Source organism: Littorina saxatilis, linkage group LG12 (genome assembly GCF_037325665.1).
Source record: "Littorina saxatilis isolate snail1 linkage group LG12, US_GU_Lsax_2.0, whole genome shotgun sequence".
Taxonomy (NCBI): Eukaryota; Metazoa; Mollusca; class Gastropoda; order Littorinimorpha; family Littorinidae; genus Littorina; species Littorina saxatilis.
The window spans coordinates 59671135-59694406 of NC_090256.1; the positions used below are offsets into that span (position 1 = coordinate 59671135).

Here is a 23272-nt window from a genome sequence, read left to right on the forward strand (position 1 = left end):
CGGAAAAAAATGGAAGACAAAATGCTGAGACAGCTAAGGAAATATGGGGCTTACACTACCGCCCCCCCCCCCCCCCCCTTCCCGTCCCCTTGTAATGGTCTAAAAAAGAAAGAAAACATGATGCGATTTCGTGCCTTCTGAGCTCAGTTCCATCTAATCATCTTTCCATCCTCCACCAAACAACGGGCTGGTGAATGTATCAGTGATTATCAATCGACTTACATTTATATCTAAATTCCGATACGTTGAATGTGATGAGCACTTACTTCAAATGACTTTCGTCTTCATTATTGTCTAGTGTGTTAAAAAGCAAGGATTGACAAACTGGTTTACTTCTAAACAAGCAATTTATTGATCCGTCCAGCCATCAACATTGCCAGCCTGAGTGATGACTGAAAAATAGAGGGATTTGTCAGAATATTTTTAGCGCGTTTTCGATCCATCACAACCAGGATGCACACTTGTGTCCATTGTTCAATTCTCTCTCTACATGTTGTTTCATGTGCCACTGTTAACCCCACAAGTTACTGTGTTACTCAATTGTTATGGCGTACTTACGGTTGACACACAATCACTCACCCCTCAGTCTGACCCCAGCTTCACACACAGAATATACAAAACATTTCTTATCTCCATTGTTTCTCATGGGAGCAGACGGACGAAGAAGCAATTTTCACTAAATTGGCGCCAATACTTTAATGGCCTGACGGAACTCGTCACGTGTGACGTTCTCGTCAAAATAAGACGTCATCCTATTCCGGCAGTTGACCAAGACTAACACACACAAAAAAAAACCCAAAAAAACCGACCTTATGCCATCGCGTGAATACTACGTGGGGTGTTCTGTTGGTAGATCTCTCTCTCTCTCTCTCTCTCTCTCTCTCTCTCTCTCTCTCTCTCTCTCTCTCTCTCTGTCTCTCTCTCTCTCTCTCTCTCTCTCTCTCTCTCTCTCTCTCTCTCTCTCTTTTTTTTTTTTTACGGAAAAAGTGGTCGGGCGGTCGCCCTACATGCCCTACCGGGTGCTACGTCCCTGGTGTGTGTGTGTCAACGGCGTGTGTGCGTGTGTTTATATCCGTGCACGCATGCGTGTTTGTGTGTGCCCAGGGCAAGTAGCCGGGTCACGTCAGTGTGTCAGTGCAGTAATGTCTCATACTTACACTATACAAGACTAAAGCCCAATTGCCTATCTTGCTAACGCACGCGCGCAAACACACACGATCGCATTCACTGACACACACCGCACACACACACGAACGCGGCACGCGTGTACAGAGGCATACTTCAAATACACGCATGCACACACGACTTTGACATGGCCCGAATTGAGGGCGCGAAGCGCCCGACCGTGGCTGAACTGAACATGCAAGGGGGGTCCGGGGGCATGCCCCCCCCCCCCCCCCCCCCCGCCGTAATTTTGTTTTTTCAAGGAAGCAAAATGCTGCAATCTAGGGCCACCTGAGCTCAGAAACTGTCATTTAATCATATCTCTCTCTCTCTCTCTCTCTGTCTCTCTCTCTCCCTTTTTTCCCCTGAAGGGGGGGGGGGGGGGGGCGGTCCCTCTTAGCCCCCCCCCCTAAATCCGCCACTGCACACACACACGCACAGTACACACTAGTGAACGCACAATACAGAGGGGTACTTACAGAGATAGACACAAACACTGACAAGATATAGACCGTAGACACACCGGCAATCATACGCACATGAAGACAGACACGCATACACACAGTGCACGCACACACACACACACACACCCCCGTCGCGATATAACCTTCGTGGTTGAAAACGACGTTAAACACCAAATAAAGAAAGAAACACACACACACACACACTGACCGTCTAGACGCACACACACAGCCGACGCACACACAACTCAGTTGAACCGAGGGACACACACAGTCGACGGGCACAAACACATGATACACTAAGAAAGGCACACTGCTTACAAACAGATAGATAGACACTAATACGCATGCACGACCCGTGAACGATAGCACACACACACACACGCACCCGCGGCCACACACTGACGGCGACACTCAGACTGACTGACTGACAACCGCCACCACACTGACACACGCACCAACACACACATACACACAACCACACACACACACACACTCACACACACACACACTTCTCAGTAGTTATAATGAGAGACCGACATGAGGACAACTCCACTGTGTGGACTGTATTTGTTGAAACGAGCAAAATCACAAAATCCGGTGCCTACGATTTTTGGCTCCTGTTTCGGTTATTAGACATTGGAGACTTCGCAGCGTTACTTCCCTTGAAACATCAGGCGATTCGACTTGAACATTCGTAAGTGCTTTGTTTAAATCTGTATTTCTGTGTACTCTAAACGCACAAGCAATTACATTTATTCGAAAATTAGACCCTTACTTTGAGTTTTAACACGAGAAGGAGCCATTCATAAGTAACTCACTAGCAAACGGTATTTTGCTTCCAAAAGACGAAGCAAAAGACGACTGAAAACGTGTCGTCTGCTACGAATAATCAGTTTCTTTCTCGTTATTTTTTTTAACATCAGTCTCTCTGGTTTCAGAAGTTGAAACACACACGGAGAGGCAAATACTTTATGTTTAAGGTGGACTTAATCATTTGATAGCAGTATCGTTTGGGAACATTTGATAAAGAAGAACCTCTAACAGAGAAGTGGGATTCACTCTCACCACACACCGTGTGCCTGGTGTCAGCCCTATTTGATTGGCCGGTTGGCTGTAGCGCGACGTTGCTTATCGCAGCATTTGTATGAGTACATCAAGTGCACTTGTATTTTAAATATTGCACTTCTTTGCTGGTCGCGAAACTAATCGAGAGCACATGTCGATCAGCTGCTATATAAATAGGGCGATATAAATATTCTAGACTTTTTTTTTGTACAGTCCCGCATGTATTGTATGTCTGTCTATTGTGCATATGAACAAGTGACAGGATTTGTAAGTATAATACCAATGTGGTACCTGTACATTGTACTTTCATACAGCATTTGTTTTCATTTTTCTTGCTGGATGCTGGTCATATGTGAAGAATGATTAATTGTCTCTGAATTAGTTAATGTATGATGCCATTTCATGACATCCTGTATAAGTATCTTCTTGAAGTCGAAAGTTTTGTGTGTTTTTTTGCTTAGATTTTTCAGAGCATCTTCTCTGCAAAACATAACTTGGTTGCTCATTTCAGAACTATGGGGTACAAATACAAGAACACCATGAAGCGTAACAGGGGTGGGCCATTCAAGACAAAGCCAGCGACAGACTTGACACAATGGCGACTGACTTGTGAGGGCGGTCGTCAGGTGTGGTCGTACATTGGTGATGGTGACGGTGCTCGGCCACAGACCTTGCTTGAAAAACACTCGCTTGGTCTGGATACTGTAAGTATATATACTGGGCTTTAAGTCGTTCTTTTGTGTGTGTGTAATTTTGTTTTTGGGGCAGGGGAGGAGGAGAGGAGAGAGAGCGTTGGTGTGTACATTGTTGGGAGTAGGTGTATGAGGTATGTTTGTATACATCTCTGAACACATATTTATCATCAATATTTATAATGATCATTTCCAAATTTCTAATTGAATAATTTCTTCAATTGTTATTTTAATGTCACTTTTACTTTTACAAACAATGCAGCACTGAGTGTATTTCAGGGTGAGTTGGCCCTATCACTGCCCCAGGCAAACACAGCAGCAGAAGCAGCACAGAACGGGATGTCCTTCTACAGCAAACTTCAGGCCGAGGATGGACACTGGGCAGGGGACTATGGGGGCCCTCTCTTCTTGATGCCTGGTCAGTCACATAAACAGTGGAACACCCATTTTAAAACCTCTAAAAATCTGAGATAATCAGGTCTGAAAATGGAGGGAGTCTTAAAATGGAGGTGCTTATGACTAGATAATCTGAGCAACTAGCGTCTTAAAATGGAGGTGCTTATGACTAGATAATCTGAACAACTAGGGTCTGAAAAAAGAAAAAAGTCTTCAAAAGGGGGGAAGGGGGGCTGTATTTGCAGGTGTGATCAACAGATATGCTAGTGTTTGTTTTAATTGTGAGTGGCATACAGGTTTGTTTGTTAGAGCCTTCTGTGTATGAAATGGCCCGGTTAAAATCTTTCTGTGGTACTTGTAAACAAATGCAGCCTTTTCTTTTTCGTTTTTTACAGAATGAATTCAAGAGTAGATTTTGTCTCACCCTGATCCTCAGCTCATTTAGATATACACATATATATATACACAGATGCAGTGCTTTTTATTTGACAAATATATTCATGGATTATGATACATCCAGCTTTTTTTTGTTTTTTTTTCATTGTAGTAACAAAACATTCTGATTGAAAAAGATCACCAAAGAATGTCTTGAATGTGTCTGGAGACGGGACTGAAGTTGTGTTCCACAACATGCATTATCAGCAGGCATCCTTCTTTGAGAAACAAAGTGAAACAGTAAATACAAATGAATATGAAAAGAGTAGCAAAAAGAACCTGCTTGTTTTAATTGGAGCATTTTTAACTTTGTTTTACCAGGGCTGGTGATTGTATGCTACATGACCCAGACACCGTTCACAGACCCCCAGCGACTGGAGATGATCCGATACCTGCGCTCAGTGCAGTGTCCTGATGGGGGCTGGGGGCTGTGAGTGAACTTGTGTAACATAATGCCGTTGATACTCTTGTCACTTTGTTTTCACTTTCTTGCTGATGAAAGTTTGATGAAAGGTGGTGCAATGCCACAGAAAATAGCTACGGGAAATCCATTTTGTCATAGCCTAGGTATAACTCATAGGGGATGATGAACTATATTCATGATACATGTGAAATTTGAAAGAAAGGTCAAAGGACATTCTCCAAAGAGGAAACAAATGGAAAGGATATTGACATTATGACGAAGTGATATTTGTACATCCAGTTGAAATCTTCTAGCAGATCACAAATAGCCAGCAGTAAAAAACAACAAGGTTACCATCGTAACATGCTGACTCTGTCATTTTCATCCCATATGAAATTTGATCCCCCCCGTTCCTGCAAATGAGCTGGTGCCTGATCTTGCGCCTGTGTTTTCACCCTGGATATGTGCAGAAACCAGATTAAAACCTGAGACTGAGACACTGAGAAATTTTGGACATAATGCAATTTAATTATACACTGCAATACTTTTTGGTTATAATTTCTGTTTGAAGTTTCTTTTCCACTTTGTTTGCTTGGTTTTTTATATTTTTTTATAACCTGCTCAGGACTTGAACAGACTGCCCATGCTAACCGCCTGACTGATTTCCTACAGGCACATTGAAGGACCACCTACAGTGTTTGGCTGTGCACTAAACTACGTCACCATGCGACTTCTTGGAGTGGGGCCAGATGACTCGGACCTTGTCAAGGCCCGAAATCTGTTGCATAAGTTAGGTATGTTCAAGCTGGTTGATAGTTGCATTAGTGTCAAAATGAGGATGTAAGGCTACGACTAAAGGGAAATAGCCAAAGGTCATCAGCATGGACACACCCATCCTGAGTTCTTTCAAAATCTGTCCTAATATAACTTTGTACTTCCACTTCGTTTTCTTTCTCTCTTTACTTTTTCAAAAACATTTTCTTTCATCAAAGAAAAAATCTGTTTGACTTTTTCTTCTTTTGGTCCTTCAATTTTATTTCTCTCTCTTTTGTGTGTGTGTGTGTGTGTGTGTGTGTGTGTGTGTGTGTGTGTGTGTGTGTGTGTGTGTTTCTTTCAGCCTGTTAAATCTCAGCAAGGTAATTATTGAACATGTTGCCGTTAGAATGTGTTTTAAAGGTCGTTTGTCTTGGCTCTGTGTTCATGGAGGATGTGTTGCTTTTTCCCTGTACTTTCAGGGACAGCAAGTGCCATTCCATCTTGGGGCAAATTCTGGCTGGCGGTTCTGAATGTGTACAGTTGGGACGGTATGCACTCGCTCTTTCCTGAAATGTGGTAAGGACTCATTGGTGCACACTTGAGATTCAGAATGTTCTGTTTTCACCAGTGTTTTCTCTTCTTAATTTAATTTTGTTTCAAAGCTTATTGTTCGGCCAGAGATTAAAATGTTTTGTTTATAGTACCATTGAATTTAGGCGTTAGTGGTGTGAAGGGGAGGAACAGCATGTTTTGGTTTGTGTAAGTCAGTAACCGCCATTTATAGATGGCACTGCATTGCATCTATATTATTTCTCTTTACTGTACAATAGAACCCTGGTTTTAAAACCTCCTTGTATTTCAGACCCTATCTTGTCAGATTTGTTATTCATAAAGTATATAAATTTACCCCCATTTATCTTATTTTTTGGTGGTCTAAAAAGGGGGTGGGGGGGTTCCACTGTACTTCTTTTGATAGTTTCATTTCTGATGTTTGTGTCTTGGAAACCCTGTCTAAATCTTGCAGGGTGTTCCCCTCATGGCTGCCGTTCCATCCCTCCAAGCTGTGGTGTCACTGCCGTCAGGTCTACCTCCCCATGGCTTATTGCTATGGCCGTCGTATCTCTGCATCTGAAGATGACCTCATCAGATCTCTCAGACAGGTAGGTGATAGGTTGGCGTCAGGGTGGAGTGTCGAGTGAGGGTGGGAGATAGAGAGGAGGAGGGGGGTTGGTTGGGTTGTAGTGGTGGTGGTGGTGTTTGTGTGTGTGCGTGTGTGTGTGGCTTTGACCTACTTGAGCACTCAATAAGGATTCTGTGAGGATAGGGGAGAGTTCGGGGAGGGGTTAAATTGGTTTGGTTGGTAATGGTGGTGTGTGTGTGCGCGCACGCATGTGTGTGTGTGTGTGCGCGCACGCATGTGTGTGTGTGTGCGCGCACGCATGTGTGTGTGTGTGCGCGCATGCATGTGTGTGTGTGTGTGCATGAGGAATTGTGTAGCTTTATACAATAAATCGTTTGTGTCTTTGTGGGGAATATACTTGCAAGAAAACAAGAAAATAAACAAAACAAAACAGAAAGACTGGAATCCATAAAGATTTTTTTTTTTTCAAAAGCATTGTTTATCTGCACGTGTTGTTAGTTTCTGTGCATGTGTGTATCTTGGTAGCCATATGACTATGTATGTTTGTGCACATTTTATCAGGAGCTGTACACACAGGATTACAGCACTATCAACTGGAAAGCCATGCGCAGCAACGTGTCAGATGCTGACCTCTACATGCCACACTCTACACTACTAGAGGTCGCATATGGTGAGTGATTGTAGTCTGCTGTCCTTACTTTGATTTTGTAAAATTATTCTCAGTTTCTCTTTGGGTTCATTCACCATTTTAACAATAATTCATTATGTAATTTTTTACTTTTTTTTTCTTTCTTTTTTTTACATATTGTCAAGTTTTGACTAAATTTTTTAACATAGAGGGGGAATCGAGACGAGGGTCGTGGTGTATGTGTGTGTGTGTGTGTCTGTCTGTGCGTGTGTGTGTGTAGAGCGATTCAGACCAAACTACTGGACCGATCTTTATGAAATTTGACATGAGAGTTCCTGGGAATGATATCCCCGGACGTTTTTTTCTTTTTTTTTGATAAATACTTTTGATGACGTCATATCCGGCTTTTTGTAAAAGTTGAGGCGGCACTGTCACACCCTCATTTTTCAATCAAATTGATTGAAATTTTTGTAAAGCAATCTTCGACGAAGGCCGGACTTCGGTATTGCATTTCAGCTTGGTGGCTTAAAAATTAATTAATGACTTTGGTCATTAAAAATCTGAAAATTGTAATAATTTTTTTTTTTTTATATAAAACGATCCAAATTTACGTTCATCTTATTCTACATCATTTCCTGATTCCAAAAACATATAAATATTTTATATTTGGATTAAAAACAAGCTCTGAAAATTAAAAATATAAAAATTATGATCAAAATAAAATTTCCGAAATCGATTTAAAAACAATTTCATCTTATTCCTTGTCGGTTCCTGATTCCAAAAACATATAGATATGATATGTTTGGATTAAAAACACGCTCAGAAAGTTAAAACGAAGAGAGGTACAGAAAAGCGTGCTATGCAGCACAGCGAAACCACTACCGCGCTTAACAGGCTCGTCAGTTTCACTCCGTTATGCACAAGCGGCGGACTACGGTCATTGTGAAAAAATGCAGTGCGTTCAGTTTCATTCTGTGAGTTCCACAGCTTGACTAAATGTAGTAATTTCGCCTTTCGCGACTTGTTTAGATTTGTTTAACACTGGCAGCAACCTTCTGTTTTTTGTCAATGCCTTTTTTTGGATAAATCTGTCTGTTAAATCTCAGACGTACTTAGTCTTGCGTAGACTGAGTACGGGATCCCTTATCTTTGCAACGCACTATTACTGACTTTTTTTTGTAAGTAAAGTCATGATAGGTGCTATCAAGACTGCTGATATGCATATGCAACAGACAAGGAGACATTTTCTAAATTAATACTCCTGCCTCAATGGGGCCACAAGTTAGAAACAGCCACATGACGGAGTGATGCACTGACCTTGAGGACGCAAGCTGTCTTCAGTGAAGTTTCAAATGCAACAATCAGAAGCCAAAAGGACAAAGGACATGTATGTGATGTCTCACTTTCGTTCTCGGCTAAGTACTGTCCATTTTGTATACACAATGTAGGTATTCCTGAAGGTAGAGCAGGATTTGCTTTCTGGAAGTTCTGAGCTAGTTCTGAGCTTTCAAGCAGATACTACTAATCGGCATTCTGTTTAAGACAGTCCTTAATTGAGCCCAAAGTGGACTTAGCGAAGACTTCGCCCAAGCCTTTTTACTGAAAACTCAGTGCTAAAGCTTCGTGTGGCCAGCTCCGGGAAGTATACTTCGTGGTAGTATAACTTCGCCATGTTAAGGACAGGAACTAAATTAATGTACATTCTTTTGTGTTTTGTAGTTGTTCTGGATTTCTACGAGGGTTTCCACAGTTCTTCATTCAGAGAGAAAGCGCTGAAAGAGTGTTATGAACACATCTGTGCAGATGACGCCTTCACAAAATGCATCAGCATTGGACCGGCAAGTGTTACTAAAACTAACAGTTCTGCGTTGCTAAATTTCCATGACATTCTCAGCTGCTTTGATGATTTTACTGACAAGTACATTCCAGACAACTACTTTGTATGATTCTAGCTTTATTTTTTGGTTCTTTACGAAAGTTTTACAAGCCTTTAGACCAAAAAGAAAAATATGTCTGTTTCCGGTAACCCGACCGACCCTATTTTTAAGCGCCGACCCTAAAGGGTTTTTTCGCTTTTCGCACACAAAAAAATAAAAAAATAAAAAATATGAAGTCAAGTATACTTTATTTAGTTTCTTCTTCTTCTTCTTCAGCGTTCGACGATGGCTGTGTCTAGATTCTTTGGCCCGTGATGTTGACGAAGTGGGCTGTCATTTCCAGGTCCTGAGTGCTGCCCCATAGCTTGGTGTGCAGCGATGTCCCTGTGGGCCAGACATGTTTCCTCTCACTGCAGTGGAGTTGGCAGGTCTGCAGGAAGTGGTCCGGTGTCTGGTCCGCCTTTCCACAATGGCACAGGGCCGACTGTCTGATGCCGATCCTTTTTAGGTGGCTGTTTAGTCCACAGTGGCCTGTCCGGAGGCGGAAGACAATGGTCTGCTCGTGACGAGTGAGCTGATGGAGGGCATCTTCGTGTGGATTATATCCATTGTTTTTCTTTTTGAAGGTGGATTTTTGCCTGTTTCGGATTAGGGTCCTGGCTTCACTGTAAGTGAGATTAGAGGGTTGCTGCTCAGTTTTGCTGCCCTCCTTTGCCAGCCGATCCGCCACTTCGTTGCCCACAATCCCCGTGTGTGCAGGGATCCACTGCAGGACAACCGCTGTGGTTTGGGCCAGTGTGTTGATGTTTTGCATCAGGTGTTCCATGGTCGAGTCTGGATTGCCCGAACACAAGGCCTGGAGTGCTGACAAAGAGTCTGAAAGAAAGACAGCTTTCTTGGGACGGGTTTCCCACTGCAGGACTGTCTCTGTGGCTTTGTGGAGTGCCAGAACTTCAGCCTTGTAGTTGGAGCACAATCTCCCTCCGGATGCTGAGACCGAGAATGGGGGCAGGCCTGGTTTCTTGATGAATACGCCACATCCTCCGTTTCTTGTGGCGTCTTCAGCTGATCCGTCGGTAAAGATGTGTGTCCATCTAGCTGCAGGGTAGCGCTTGTCGATCTCTTCCATTGTCAGAGCTTTCAGCACAGCGTCACTCTGGTCTCCCTTCACAGTAATGCCAGGGATGGTGGTTCTGACTTCAGCTTTAAGGGTTTTTGGGGGCCAGTTGGTTGGATCAAGTTTCTCGCACAGTTCGATGTTTGCCGTCAAGATGTCAGCCTGCATGCGTTGCTCTTCCTTGACAAGATGGTTCAAGCTTTTCCGTTTTAGCCTGTTCTTTGTCAGGCTTTTTAGTTTGTCATGCAGGGGGTGGTCTGGTAGCCTCTTCATCTTTTCGGCATGTGCAAGAAGCTTGCTTCGCTGTCGGCTCTCAAGGGGTTCAACTCCAACTGTCTTTTCCATTGCGGCAATAGGAGTAGATTTCATGGCCCCAAGGATTATCCTGAGGCCAAAGTTTTGGACCCGGTCCAGTTTGTTGGTGTGCGTCTTGGCTGCGGTTGCCCAAGCACTTGCCCCATACTCCAGCACTGGGCGAACTGTTCCTGTGTACACAGTCTTCAGTATCTTGGAGTTGGCCCCCCAATGTGTTCCCGAGAGCTTCTTCATCAAGGCAAGCCTCTTGATCCCCCTTTTCTCCATGTCTTCGATCTGGGGCTTCCAAGAGAGACGTGGATCCAGTTTTACCCCGAGAAAAGTGGGAGTCTCAACTTGGGGCAGGGTTCTGTCGCCGAGCTTGATGGTGACTTTCTCTTTGGTGGTGGAGAGGGAGAACACAGTAGCCTGAGTTTTGACTTCGCTGACCTGAAGACCCCAGTCTTCTGTCCACTGGTGTACGTCGTGCACAGCTGTCTGGATCCTGCATGCTGCAGATGTGGCCAGGTCTGCTGTACTCCAGATGGCAAGATCATCTGCGTGCAGAGTGTTGGAGACATGGCGGGGGAGAACAGTGGTGATGTTGTTGATGTACAGGAGAAAGAGAGTTGGTGATATAACGCCTCCCTGGGGAACTCCTTCTCTCATCTTCACACTGTGGCTCAAGTGTCCGTCCAACTTGACTCTTGCTGATCTTTCATGCAGGAAGCCCCGGATCCATCTGAACATCCTTCCAGAAACCCCGCTCTCGAGCACCTTCAGCAGAAGGCCCTCTCTCCACACTTTGTCAAAAGCCTTCGTCAGGTCAAAGAACACGGCGACGACTTTTTTCTTTTCCTGGAACGCATTTTCTATGTCTTGGGCAATGAGGGCTAGCTGGTCTTCTGTGCTTCTGTGCCTTCTGTATCCAGTTTGTGTTGGTGACAGAATGTTACGGTCTTCAAGAAAGTAAAGGAGCCTTCTGTTGATCACTCTCTCCAAGAGTTTGCCCAGGCAGCTGAGGAGACTGATTGGTCGGTAGCTGTTTGGGTTCTTCTTTTCTTTTCCCTTCTTGTGGATAGGGATGATGGTTGCCTTCTTCCATATGGCTGGAACAGTGCCGGTTTTCCATGACTCATTGAAGAGTTTCAGTAGTGTTCTTTTGGCAAGAGGTCCGAGGTGTTTTAGCATTTCATTGGTGACACCATCCGGTCCGGGTGCTTTTTTGGGTTTAAGCTGTTTGATGGCGGCTTCAATTTCATTCATGCTGATGGCTTCTTGCATGCATCTATCCGTTGGTCTCTGGTTCTGCCGCTCCTGTATTTGTGTTCTGGCCAGTCTTGTCCGTTCTCGTGGAAGCTTGACACTGCTCTCATGTTGGTAGTGATGTGCCAGGTGGTTGGCTGCTTTCTTTTGTGTGAGGAGTTCCCCGTCTGACTCTAGGACAGTTTGCCGACGTTCTGGGTTGTCTTCGTTCAGCAGCTTGGTGAGCTTCCACAGCCTGTTTGTGTCTTTTTCCAGGTTTAGGGAAGAGGTTTTTTCATGCCATGCTGCGCGAGTTTGTTGAAGCTTCTGGCGTGTGTATTCTGCTTTGGCTTTGTTGTGAGAGGCTGTATTCTGGTCTGTAGGGGACTGTTCCATGTTCTCTCTGAGTTCGGTGACGGTGTTGTGGAGTTGTTGGAGCTCGTTGTTCCAACCAGGGGTGTAGGTCTTCCTTCTGCCTCTAGGTATTGAGTCCTTTGCTGCTTTCAGGATGGCTGCAGTGAAGAACTCTACTTTGCTGTTTAGGTGATGTTGCCCGAAGTTGAGATTTTTGCAGTTTGTTTCTGCTTTGCTTTGGAAGTTTGTCCAATTTGCTTTTTTGTAGTTCCAGCTTGGGCACTGCTTTCTGCTGGAAGGCCTAGAGTCTTGCTCAATGTGGAGGGTGACAGGTTTGTGGTCGCTTCCTCCTAGCTGTTGTTCCACCTGTCGTCGCGTGACTTTGGCTACATCGTCCGTTGCGATGGCAAGGTCTGGGCAGCTTGTTATTCGCCACGCCCTGGAGTAGTAGGTGTGGGGGTCATCAGGGTGGTTGATGAGCACCATCTGATTGGTGATAATCCAGTCTTCCACCTCTTCGCCTTTGTGGTCAAGATTCGGGTAGCCCCAACTGGGAGAGTGGCTGTTGAAATCTCCAACAATTATCCACCTTTCTCTTTCAGGCTGAAGAGCTTGGAGTCGGACCTGTTTTGGTGGTGGGGAGTAGATGTTGAAAATGGACAATGGTTTGCTTTCTAGCAGAAGTTTAATTCCAAGGACTTCTGTGTCTTCGCCTGCAGAGTAGATTTCCGCCGCTGGATGGGTGTTCTTTACCAGGGTGAGAAGTCCTCCTTTTGGCCCATTATCTCGGTCTCTTCTAAAGGTCTCGTAGCCTCTGATGGAGAAGCGATGATTTGGGTTGAGATGAGTCTCCTGTATACAGCAGACATCGATGTTTTGGTTCTTGAGGAAGTTTTGGAGCTCGAGCTTCTTGGCTCGGACTCCCTCAGCATTCCACTGACAGATCTTGAGGTTATAGCCGGTCGCTTTACTCTGCCCCGTACCAGCTACATGATGGGGGTCAGAGATACCAGTCGCTGAGGGTGGGCCCCTTTGAGGCTGGGGGCCCGGCACCGTCTCTGCCTGGCTGCCCACAGAGACGACACCATCACGTTTCAATGATGTCGACACAACCATATTTGTCGGTGATGCGTAGACACTCGGTTCTCACCTCACCCTGAAGGTCAGTGTCTTCCGTCTTCGGTAGGCCTTCGTGGGTGTGATTTTGGACTTTTCCTTGTCCTAGACAAGTTTCCTCACACGGTTATCGGCCCTCATCTGGCCGGGTTTGACTTCCGAGTGTCCTTCTCCTAGGAAAGCTGCCTATCAGGGCTGACGAGTCTTTCCAACCCGGCGCTTGTGAAAGCAGCAAAAACATGGGGCATCTTCATCCGCTAAAACAGCCGTTGGGAGCTCCTCGTCCGCCTGTTTTACCGTTGGGATGTGAGACTAAGGGTCCTCTTCCGCCTTCACAGCCGTTGGGAGTACACTCTCCTCATCCGCCTGGTCAGCCGTTGGGACGTAGAGTCTTTGTAGGTAACCCATACCTGGGGGTTTGGTTCATGGGCGCCAGGGCGTGTCCACGCACCGGTGGGCCTGCACTGCCGCATGTTCGGGGCCAAACCTCCTCCGCGCCCTTGCAATTCTGCCTGGGGACATAAGGCCCCCAGTTACCACCCAACACCTCGTGGAGGGTTGCTTTAAAGCTTGCATAGGACTTGTTGTGGAGAGGCTTACTGGCAGGGAGAGACTTACGCAAGGCTGCTCTCTTTTTCGCCGGTGCTGCAAGCAGCTTGGCTAGCCGGCGGTGAAGGCTGAAAGCGGGATGTGACAAGCACATGTATGTATGCCAACACGCTGCGGGCGCATCACACAACCATTCGTTGGGCTATTTAGTTTCAATATATCTGGGTCAAAAACATGTGCTAAATAATTGTAAGTAAACTAAGGAAGCGTTTAAAAAAACACGTAAAAAGACGTTAACAAAACGTAAGAAAAAGGTAAAAAAAAAAATTGTTTTAAAACGACCGACCGACCCTATTTTTTTGGGCGATGTTACCGGAAACAGACATATTTTTCTTTTTGGCCTTACCAGCTTTTTTCATTTTTTTTTTAATCATGTTTAACATTGTTTTTTTCTGTACTGTAATTTTTTGTCTTTCTTATACCGTACTTTCCGGGTGACAAGGCGCTTCGTTATCTAAGACGCACCCCCTTCTTTTTAAAAAAAATTGTAATCCAGTCACCCATTGGACGCAGGGGGCCGATAGGGCGCACCAAAATGACCCAGTTTTTGCCATGAGAGGTGGTTCCCCTGTCATATCTGAGAGAGGAAACACTTCCTGCATCGGGGTCAGTGACCGACTTTAACTGAGTGAAAATATGTGTGCTCTGTGTGTGCCGCCAGATCAAAGGCATTGCGATAGCTGGGTGGCCTTTTTAAAAGACACGACCTTCTTCCCAGGGGTCAACGACCCAGTTTTTGCCATGAGAGGTGGTTCCCCTGTCATATCTGAGAGAGGAAACACTTCCTGCATCGGGGTCAGTGACCGGTCAGTGACCGAGTTTAACAGAGTGGAAATCTGTGTGTGCGGCCAGATCAAAGGCAGGGCAGTACCTAGTAGCTGAAACATGCATTATCACAAGTTGTTTGACTGGTACTCAAGCGGTCTCTTTGATTTTTTTCGTATTTCATACACGGATTAGGCGCTTCGTTATACAAGACGCAGGGGTCGAACTCGAGGAAAAAAGTCGCGCCTTATGACCCGGAAAGTACGGTACTTACTTTTTTTTAATGTTTTGTTATAGTTATTATGAACTATTTAAGCAATGAAATCATGTTTAACATTTTCGTAAGTAAGACAGAGATGAAAACCGCCCAGATCTTCAGTATTCAAAAGGTGAAGATTTCCAGAGAGAAGGTAGGAAGCTAAATAAAATCACTTCTGTCTTTATAATCTTCTCTTTTCCGTATCGTTTCACTTTGACTTTCACTGTTACCTTTCAAACTTATATCCATTTGCTGTGGGTTTGCTGTGGACAGATCTCCAAGGTGATTCAAATGTTGGTGAGATGGCACGTGGATGGACCCAACCACCCAGACTTCAAGATGCACCAGGATCGCGTCAAGGACTACTTGTGGTAGGAGCTGCATTGCTTTTCATGTCGTGTCACAGTGGCACCTCTGGTTTAAACTTGTTGTATGTATTGCTTGGTTTTTCAGTGGACTCCTTTAACCAAGGAGGGGGTCTTAAAATGTAGGTAAATTTACAGAGGTTAGAAAAGTCTGAGAAAATATGGTCTTAACAGGAGGGTCTTCAAAGGGAGGTACCACTGTATTACACCTGATGAAGGCATTTTTTGAGGAACAGCCAGAGGCCTTAGTTCATTGTTTGTGCATTTCATTATGGAGATCCCTTGTGTTAAGGACCGGTGCAGATATCCTGTGTCCAGAGATATCCTTTGAAACACCAATTCAAATACCACTGTACTTAAACTGACTCACTTTCAAGTCGAAACTGCTAGTTCCTCGCCTGTCAATTTTGTTTAGCTCAGCTTTTCATTTGATTGTTTGGTTATCAAACTTAACACTATAATTATCTTTCAGGATTGGCCTGGATGGTATGAAGATGTGTGTAAGTAAGATCAGTCTTTGTTTTTTCTTTTCCTTTTTTCCTGCAATGTTTCTTTTTCTTTTTTAGTTTTGCAAACTTTCGGCACTATTACCACTAGTTCCTTTGAATTTCCTTTTTTAAATTTCAAAATAACTATCAACCATATATTTTTGAATAAATTTGAAGGACATTTTTGTTAGAACACATGCTTTGGTGGTAACATTTGATATGTACTGTCAGGTTTAATGCATTGGAAATTTATAGGTATTGTTTTTGGATACAACACTTTGTAAGAGTATCCATTTTGTTATGTACCGTAGTTAAATCATGGTTTAGCAATTGTGTTTGTTTGTTTATTTGTTACAGGAGTTCATGCCAAACGTAGTTATGATGTGTTTGGCACAATCCCTTTTGGTTTCGATTTTTGTTAGACTGTAATACTTACGACATTATGTTTTGCACAGGGTACAAATGGGTCTCAGCTGTGGGACACGGCGTTTGCAGTCACAGCATTGCTTGAGGTATTGATATGTTAAAGTCTCTCGCACGCACGCACACATGCACACACACACACACACACACACACACACACACACACACACACACACACACACACACACACACACTAACACACACACACACTAACACACACACACACACACATACACAAAAGGTGTGATCTTTCAATTTGCATGTAAGCAATGCTTAAAACTGTATTAAACAATTATACTGATGATAACAAAACTGAACAATTCACTTTGAATCTTCACCTGAATACAGTAAATTGACAGAAAAAAATGTGTACAGTGTAATTGAATTGTCTTCATGTTTTTCAGGCCAGTGCAGACAAGACCAAGGAGCTGCAGCCATGTTTGGAGAAGGCACATGAATTTCTGAAGTTCACACAGATCCCAGACAACCCACCCAACTACCAGAAATACTACAGGCAGATGAATAAGGTTCACTTCACAGTTTGTGAAGCTTAACATAATATTGTGATCTTCTTCTGTTATTCTTTCCTTGGAATTTTTTTTTCACAGAACCTTGTGCTCTAAGCTCCCCCAGTTAGCTTTATGTATAATAGCATGGACCTAAATATAGGCAGCAAAAGGGAATGGTGTTAACCGTTAAAGGCTGAGTTAAATGAAATCTAAAAAGAAGAATACAGCAGTCCCTCTCATGAACGGACACCCTTGGGCCATAGCAAAACTGTCCGTACATTGCAGGTGTCCGGTCACGGGAGGGGTGACCACACCACCCCCTCCCCCATACACTCACACAGAGACACACAAACAACAGGATTGAGTCAATGCTAATCACTTCTTGTGGCTACTAAACAATAACAATAAAAACTCCTAATACTTCTTTAAACATTCTGTAAAAATGATTTGTATGAAAAGTGTTAAAAATGATTTGTATGAAAAGTGTTGAAAAGAAGAGATAAAATAAATCCTCAAGGCAGTGACATACGCCATGCACTGACATACGAAAGCAGCCACACAAACACAGCACAGAGGAGCGTGTGCAGATGCTTTGCAAGATTAAGCTTGAAAACCAGTTTGAATAAATAGCAGCAGATAGAGCTGCATGTCATAATCATGTAATTTATTTTCTTCTTGTCTGGCTTTATTGACTGCATGCCGATCATGTGGCATGGCAGTGACTTTTCACTCTTCAGTCGAAAATACACAGTACATAACACAGCTCCCACTCTCCCTCACTAATGCCTACGCCAAGCCGTGACAACTGATGCTTGGAAATTGTGTGGAAGAGTACACCTCTCTATTTCTCTCCAATGCTCTTCCTGCTGACATGCAGTGACACCGGACACCCCACAGAGTTTAGCCAGCTACCCCTCCATCCCCCCCCCCCTCCCTCTCTCTCACTCCCTCCAGCCATGTACTGTTCGGGGCTGTGGCCAGAGAGGCCAGCTGCAGTCTGTTCACTCAGAGCAAAACCAGTTGACTGTGTCCTAACTTTTGACAAAGCAAAACAACTGAAGGGTTCACAGATTAGGCAACCGACTCACTGGTCAAGGCTGAGGGGAAACAAGAGTATCTTGTCAATGAAAGAGGTTACACACAGACACACGATGCTGAGAACTGTGGCCGGTTTTTCACTCTCTTTCGCTCAGGACCTTCATCGACTGTGGTTTCTGTTGTTTACGTCCAACAGACAAGAATAAAGAGCACAGTGCATGTTGGCATCTTCGCATGTACTCCACTCCTGACCAAAACTACCCCGCCCCCTCCTGATGGGTACACGTGCACTCAAGTTATCAGTGACTGTCATCACGCCATTGCAGCTGTGATCTTTGTACCAAGAGCCGGACTGCTCTGTTATTGATTTTGTTGTGGTGAAAATTTGACGATGGTCTGTCCGTACATTAGAGGTATGACCTGCTGTTGGGACCGATAATGAGTGTCCGCGTCCACGTTTTGCAGGTGTCCGTTTAAGGGGGGGCAAATATAGAAGGAAAACACTCCGTGCCGAGCAAATGTGTCCGTACATGTCAGGTGTCCGCTCACGCCGGGGGCCGTACATTGCAGGGACTGCTGTAAATTGCTGAAGAGCTCAACATGTTTGATTGTCTTTCCAGTTGCGTTCTGCATGTCTTCAAATTTTCATGTACTGTATTTCAAAAAGGAGGGAAACAAAAGTAAAAACTTCACACAAAAACACAAAATCTAAAACTTCAAATAAAGAACCTGCAGGATAATTCATCTAATCTCTGTATATCTTTTGGTTACAATAACTAATAATTACACAATTAAAACTTCAAAACAGGATGGCTTTCCGTTCAGCACGCGAGACTGCGGATGGATCGTATCTGACTGCACGGCAGAGGGACTGAAGGCGTTACTGACTCTACAGGACCAGTGCTCCTTCCTGGACTCCAAGCAGCTGGTGGCTAAAGAACGACTCTATGGTGCTGTGGACGTGGTACGTTTCTAAGATGATACATACATAGCTGTGGTAGGTTTGTGAGATTATACAGCTGTGTGAATGCATAACAATGAAACAGTCAATGCAAAGCCATAACAGTTACAGACACACACAAGAATGCTTTATGCACACACTCGCGGACACAAACACACGCACATAACATACTCAAATCCTGGAGGTTGCGCCAAATGGTGGAAGGGAGGTAACCAGAGAGTAAACTCGAGTATCAGCATAAGGTATTTTGGATAATAATTGTTCATGTGATTCTGTTGACCAAGGTTACAAATTAATCTGTTTGATTGGTATCAAATTTGATTTTCAGTAATGCTTTTGACCTTAATGACGTAAGCTTTTCTTTGAAGTCCTTGCTGCAGTATTTATGTTTACAAGAGTAGCTTTATCCTAAACAACGAACTGCATGAAATGGCCACTAAGCATAACCAACTACATCAACAGTTGCTGAACATGAGATGCAGTGATGGAGGATGGGCAACCTATGAGGACAAGAGAGGGGGATACATGCTGGAACTGCTCAACCCTTCTGAAGTCTTTGGTGGGTAGTATTTTTATATTTTTATTTTGGTTGTCATTTGTTAGTATGGGGTTGCATTGTTTGTTGCTTTTTGTTTTCTCTCTCTCGCTAGAAGAAATTATGTGCAGGTATGGCTTAGGAATTCAGGTGATCAGACATTTGAAATAGAGGTGATAGGTAAATTTAGAATTTGAAACAGGAGTAAACACAGCACATGAAACTTATGCCTTGTGGATACAGCTCAGTGTGTGTGCTTTTGTTTTTATCACTCACTTTACTTTTAACTTTGTAATGCAAACTTCTTCTTTCCTTAAACCATGGGTATCTACATTCAAAATCACTGCATGCATAACTCTGTCTTATCATACTTTTCGTCCATTTTTACTCCAGGTGACATCATGATTGACTACACCTATGTGGAGTGCACATCTGCCTGCATGCAAGCACTTCAAGCTTTCATGGAGCGTTACCCCGAGTATCGTCACGATGAGATCCGCTTTGCAATGGACGATGGTCTCAACTATGTGCGCACCAAGCAGCGGCCTGATGGATCATGGGAAGGGTCCTGGGGCGTCTGCTTCACCTACGGCACCTGGTTTGGCCTAGAGGCTTATGCGCACAGTGGCAAAGTCTACCAAGATGGCAAGGCTGATGCGGAGGTATGAAATACTAATTACACATTAACATGCTTCCATTTAAAACTTCGAGGTCTTCATTGGGGATTGACGCCCGACAAAAGCTAATTGAAGCCCCACGTCGCTTCGCTCCGTCGGGCTTCAATTAGACTTTGGAAGGGCGTCAATCCACAATGAAGACCGAGAAGTTTCAAATGGAAGCATGTTTAATGTTATTGTAATTCAATCTGATGACGATCTCTTTCCTGCTTTCATGCGATGGTAAACAGACAGAATTGGTTCTGTTCTGTTCACACACCACTTTCAGTCCACCTACCTGCAAGGGTCAAGTCCCAAGAAATATGTCTCTGTATTCCTATTGTGTATCTCTGCTCCTGTTTTGTTTTCTTTTACATACATTTTCCCTTCTTTTTTGACGGGTTTCTGGACAGCAAACTCTAAAACAAATTCTTTTCATCACAAAAGCGATCTTTGGAATTGACTGACGTAGTCCGGAAGAATTCATGCATCAACTTACGTAACGTATTCTACGTCATCACTTCGCATACCTTATGGTCTCGGTATTTCGTTGGCCTTCATATTTCCTACTTGTAAAATGACCCTCAAAGCTAACCGAGACTAGTTGCGGCTGTATCAATGCGCCTCGCCAGCAGGTTGTTAATGGATTTTTTAGCGAGTGGTTATCGACAAGTAATGACCGGTAATTTTTAATGAGTTGGGGCATTCTGACCAATCACAGGATCTGTTTCATTAAAACGCAAACTTGATTGAATTACAATGAGTTTTATAGCATGTTCCATGGCTTTTATTATTTTGGAAACAGAATTTGTCTTCATTAGGTCGTGCTGACAATGGCTTTGAGAAAGAAGGTGTGAAAACCAACAGCTTGTTCTGTGTTTCATTGTACATTGTAATATCAGTTAAAAATAACTGCCAAAAAAGAACAAAAAGACGGAGAGAAAAGAAGACAGAGATGATTAAATAAAGGAAGAAAATAGAATAAAAATTGTATGCTGAAGGATAAGAGTTTAATGCAGAAACATGACATACAGCTAACCTGTCAAGTTATCAAGCAGTCATAAGGCGAATTTACAAAGAAGAGAAATTCTCCAAAGCAAAAATTTGCTTTTTAGTGTAATTGGTTGAACTAACTTTTGATGGAGATTAATTGCTTAGCGCATGAAGACCTTATCTATTGTGCATTTCATGTTTTAACTGTTGACAGTAAGCTTAGACTACATTTCATGCCTGATAAAGTGTCTTGTGCTGTTGTAGTGAACAATTTCAAGATGCATACATGTATTTCTATTTTATTTGGTACTTTGCTCCTGAGTCCAAGCCTGGTGTGGTTTCTGTCTTGATTTGAGGTGGTACTCGCTTGTGAGTTTCTGATGAAGAAACAGATGGAAGACGGCGGCTGGGGGGAGAACTTTGAGTCGTGTGAGCAGCGAGCGTACGTTCAGAGTGAGACGTCACAAGTGGTGAACACCAGCTGGGCTTTGCTGGCCCTCATGGCTGTCAGGTAAGTCATAAAACACTTTCCTGCTGTGTGACGGTGATCATTGTAGCAAGGACCGAGCACAAATGTGAAAAAGTGCTGAAATGTGAGCTAGGATAGCTTACTATATTGTAGCTCTTTTACATCTTCTTCTTTGTTTATGGGCTGAAACTCCCACATACACTTGTGATTTTAACGTGTATGACTGTTTTTACCCGCCATGTAGGCAGCCATACTCCACTTTTGGGGGATGCTCTTTTGCACAATTTGACAGATTTGTATCGTTTTAACGCATTTGCATTGCTGATTTGATAGTTGTAATGTGCTATTCAAAAGCGTTTGCATGATCGGAGTTGTGCTGGTAAGTAAACCTAAGCGTTCTCAAGAAAATTATTGTCGTGATACTATAATTTTTAGAAGGTTTTGATTTATAATGCTCATCTAAAATTCAAAACCAAACAAGACACAATATGTAACACTGCCTGTATATACTTCTCGTCACACAGGTTTCCTGACCTGTCAGTTCTGGAGAAGGGGGTGAAGAGACTGATCGCCGGACAGCTGGACAATGGTGACTGGCCCCAGGAGAACATCAGCGGGGTGTTCAACAAGTCATGCGCCATCAGCTACACCAGCTACCGCAACACCTTCTCCGTCTGGGCCCTGGGACGTTTCGCTCGTCTCTACCCGCACAGCAAGCTGGCTGGAGCCTCTATGGCTAAAGGCCAGCTACATTAGGGTGCTCTGGTTGAAAATGTGGATGATTCTGATTGCCTGTACAATCACTGCATCTGGGAGCAAGCAAGGAATGTTTTGCTGGCCTCTACACACACAGCAAGTTGGCTGGAGCCTCTGTGGCCAATGGCCAGCAACATTAGGGTGCTCTGGTTGAACATTTGATTCTGGTTGCATCTACTTCCACTGCATGCTTTGCATGAGGATGAAAGTCGCTTGTTCATTTCATAGCTTGTTATTCTCTCGGGTGCCAGGAGAATAGTTGTGAATAACTGTCATTTACTCTATTGCACATCTTAGAGTGCTTACTTCCCTTTGTTGATCAGATCTAACAGCGCTCTCCCTCATTTGTTTAAGATTCTCAAGGAATGTTTTGCTCACCTCTACCCACACAGCAAGCTGACTCCAGCCTCTGTGGCCAATAACAATAATAATAATAACTGGACATTTTTAAGTGCCTTTTTTCCTATGGCTCTATAGGCCCTTTACAAAAGAGTCCAGCAACATAACGTTACAGCTGCTGGTTAAGGCTTGGATGATTCTGGTTGCCTCCACTACCACTGCAAGTTTTCTCCATGTGGGATTAAGCAAGGAATGTTTTGCTCGCCTCTACCCACATAGCAAGTTGGCTCTGTGGCCAATGGCTAGCAACATTAGGTAACAGCTGGTTAAATCTTGGATGATTCTGGCTGCCTCCACTACCACTGCAAGTTTTCTCCATGTGGGATTAAGCAAGGAATGTTTTGCTCACCTCTACCCACATAGCAAGTTGGCGGGAGCCTCTGTGGCCAATGGCCAGCAACATTAGGGTGCTCTGGTTGAACATGTGGATGATTCTGGTTTCCTCTACTATCACTGCATGCTTTTCCAATCTGGGAGCAAGCAGGGAATGTTTTGCTCACCTCTACCCACACAGCAAGCTGACTGGAGCCTCTGTGACCAATGGCCGACAACATAAGGTCATTTGTCTGAGGCATGGGTGGTTCTCATTGCCTCCATCACCATTGCTGCAAGTTGACTAGCTGGCCTCCGTGGGGTCTGCAATCAACAGAACTAAAAACACTGTAGCCTGTTTCTCCAGGTTCAGCAAGAGAAAGCTTAGCCTACAACACAGCCATCAAACTCTATTAAACTCTTGATTCCTCTGTGGCTCCACAGCAGTCTGTGTGCAATCTCTCAGCCTAACCTCTTTTTAGCAACAGGAAGCTTTTCCTATACCATGGATCAAGACAAGCAAGCACTGAATGTATGTGGTAGAGCTCTTTCTTGCTTTGCTTCTGTACATTCCCATTACAAGTTTCC

The 23272-nt window shown here is 43.9% G+C and overlaps 1 protein-coding gene across 1 annotated transcript; it reads left to right on the forward strand.

The window, feature by feature from the left end:
- The first annotated feature begins 2290 nt into the window (after nt 1-2290).
- LOC138982411 (lanosterol synthase-like) lies at nt 2291-22594 on the forward strand. Its single transcript, XM_070355688.1, has 18 exons — nt 2291-2322; nt 3205-3397; nt 3665-3803; nt 4538-4646; nt 5292-5413; nt 5855-5951; nt 6400-6535; nt 7078-7186; nt 8864-8982; nt 15054-15151; nt 15618-15645; nt 16089-16145; nt 16461-16583; nt 18412-18567; nt 19027-19123; nt 19493-19761; nt 21105-21259; nt 21742-22594. Exons 2-18 carry the CDS (start codon nt 3209-3211, stop codon nt 21971-21973), a joined length of 2235 nt encoding a protein of 744 aa, XP_070211789.1. The 5' UTR covers nt 2291-2322; nt 3205-3208; the 3' UTR covers nt 21974-22594.
- Nucleotides 22595-23272: the final 678 nt, after the last annotated feature.

Coding starts and splice junctions, on each gene's coding strand:
- LOC138982411 (XM_070355688.1), top strand. CDS start 3,209: ATGGGGTACAAATACAAGAACACCATGAAGCGTAACAGGGGTGGGCCA. Junction 6,536..7,077: donor TCATCAGATCTCTCAGACAG/GTAGGTGATAGG, acceptor ACATTTTATCAG/GAGCTGTACACACAGGATTA. Junction 19,762..21,104: donor ATGGCAAGGCTGATGCGGAG/GTATGAAATACT, acceptor TCTTGATTTGAG/GTGGTACTCGCTTGTGAGTT.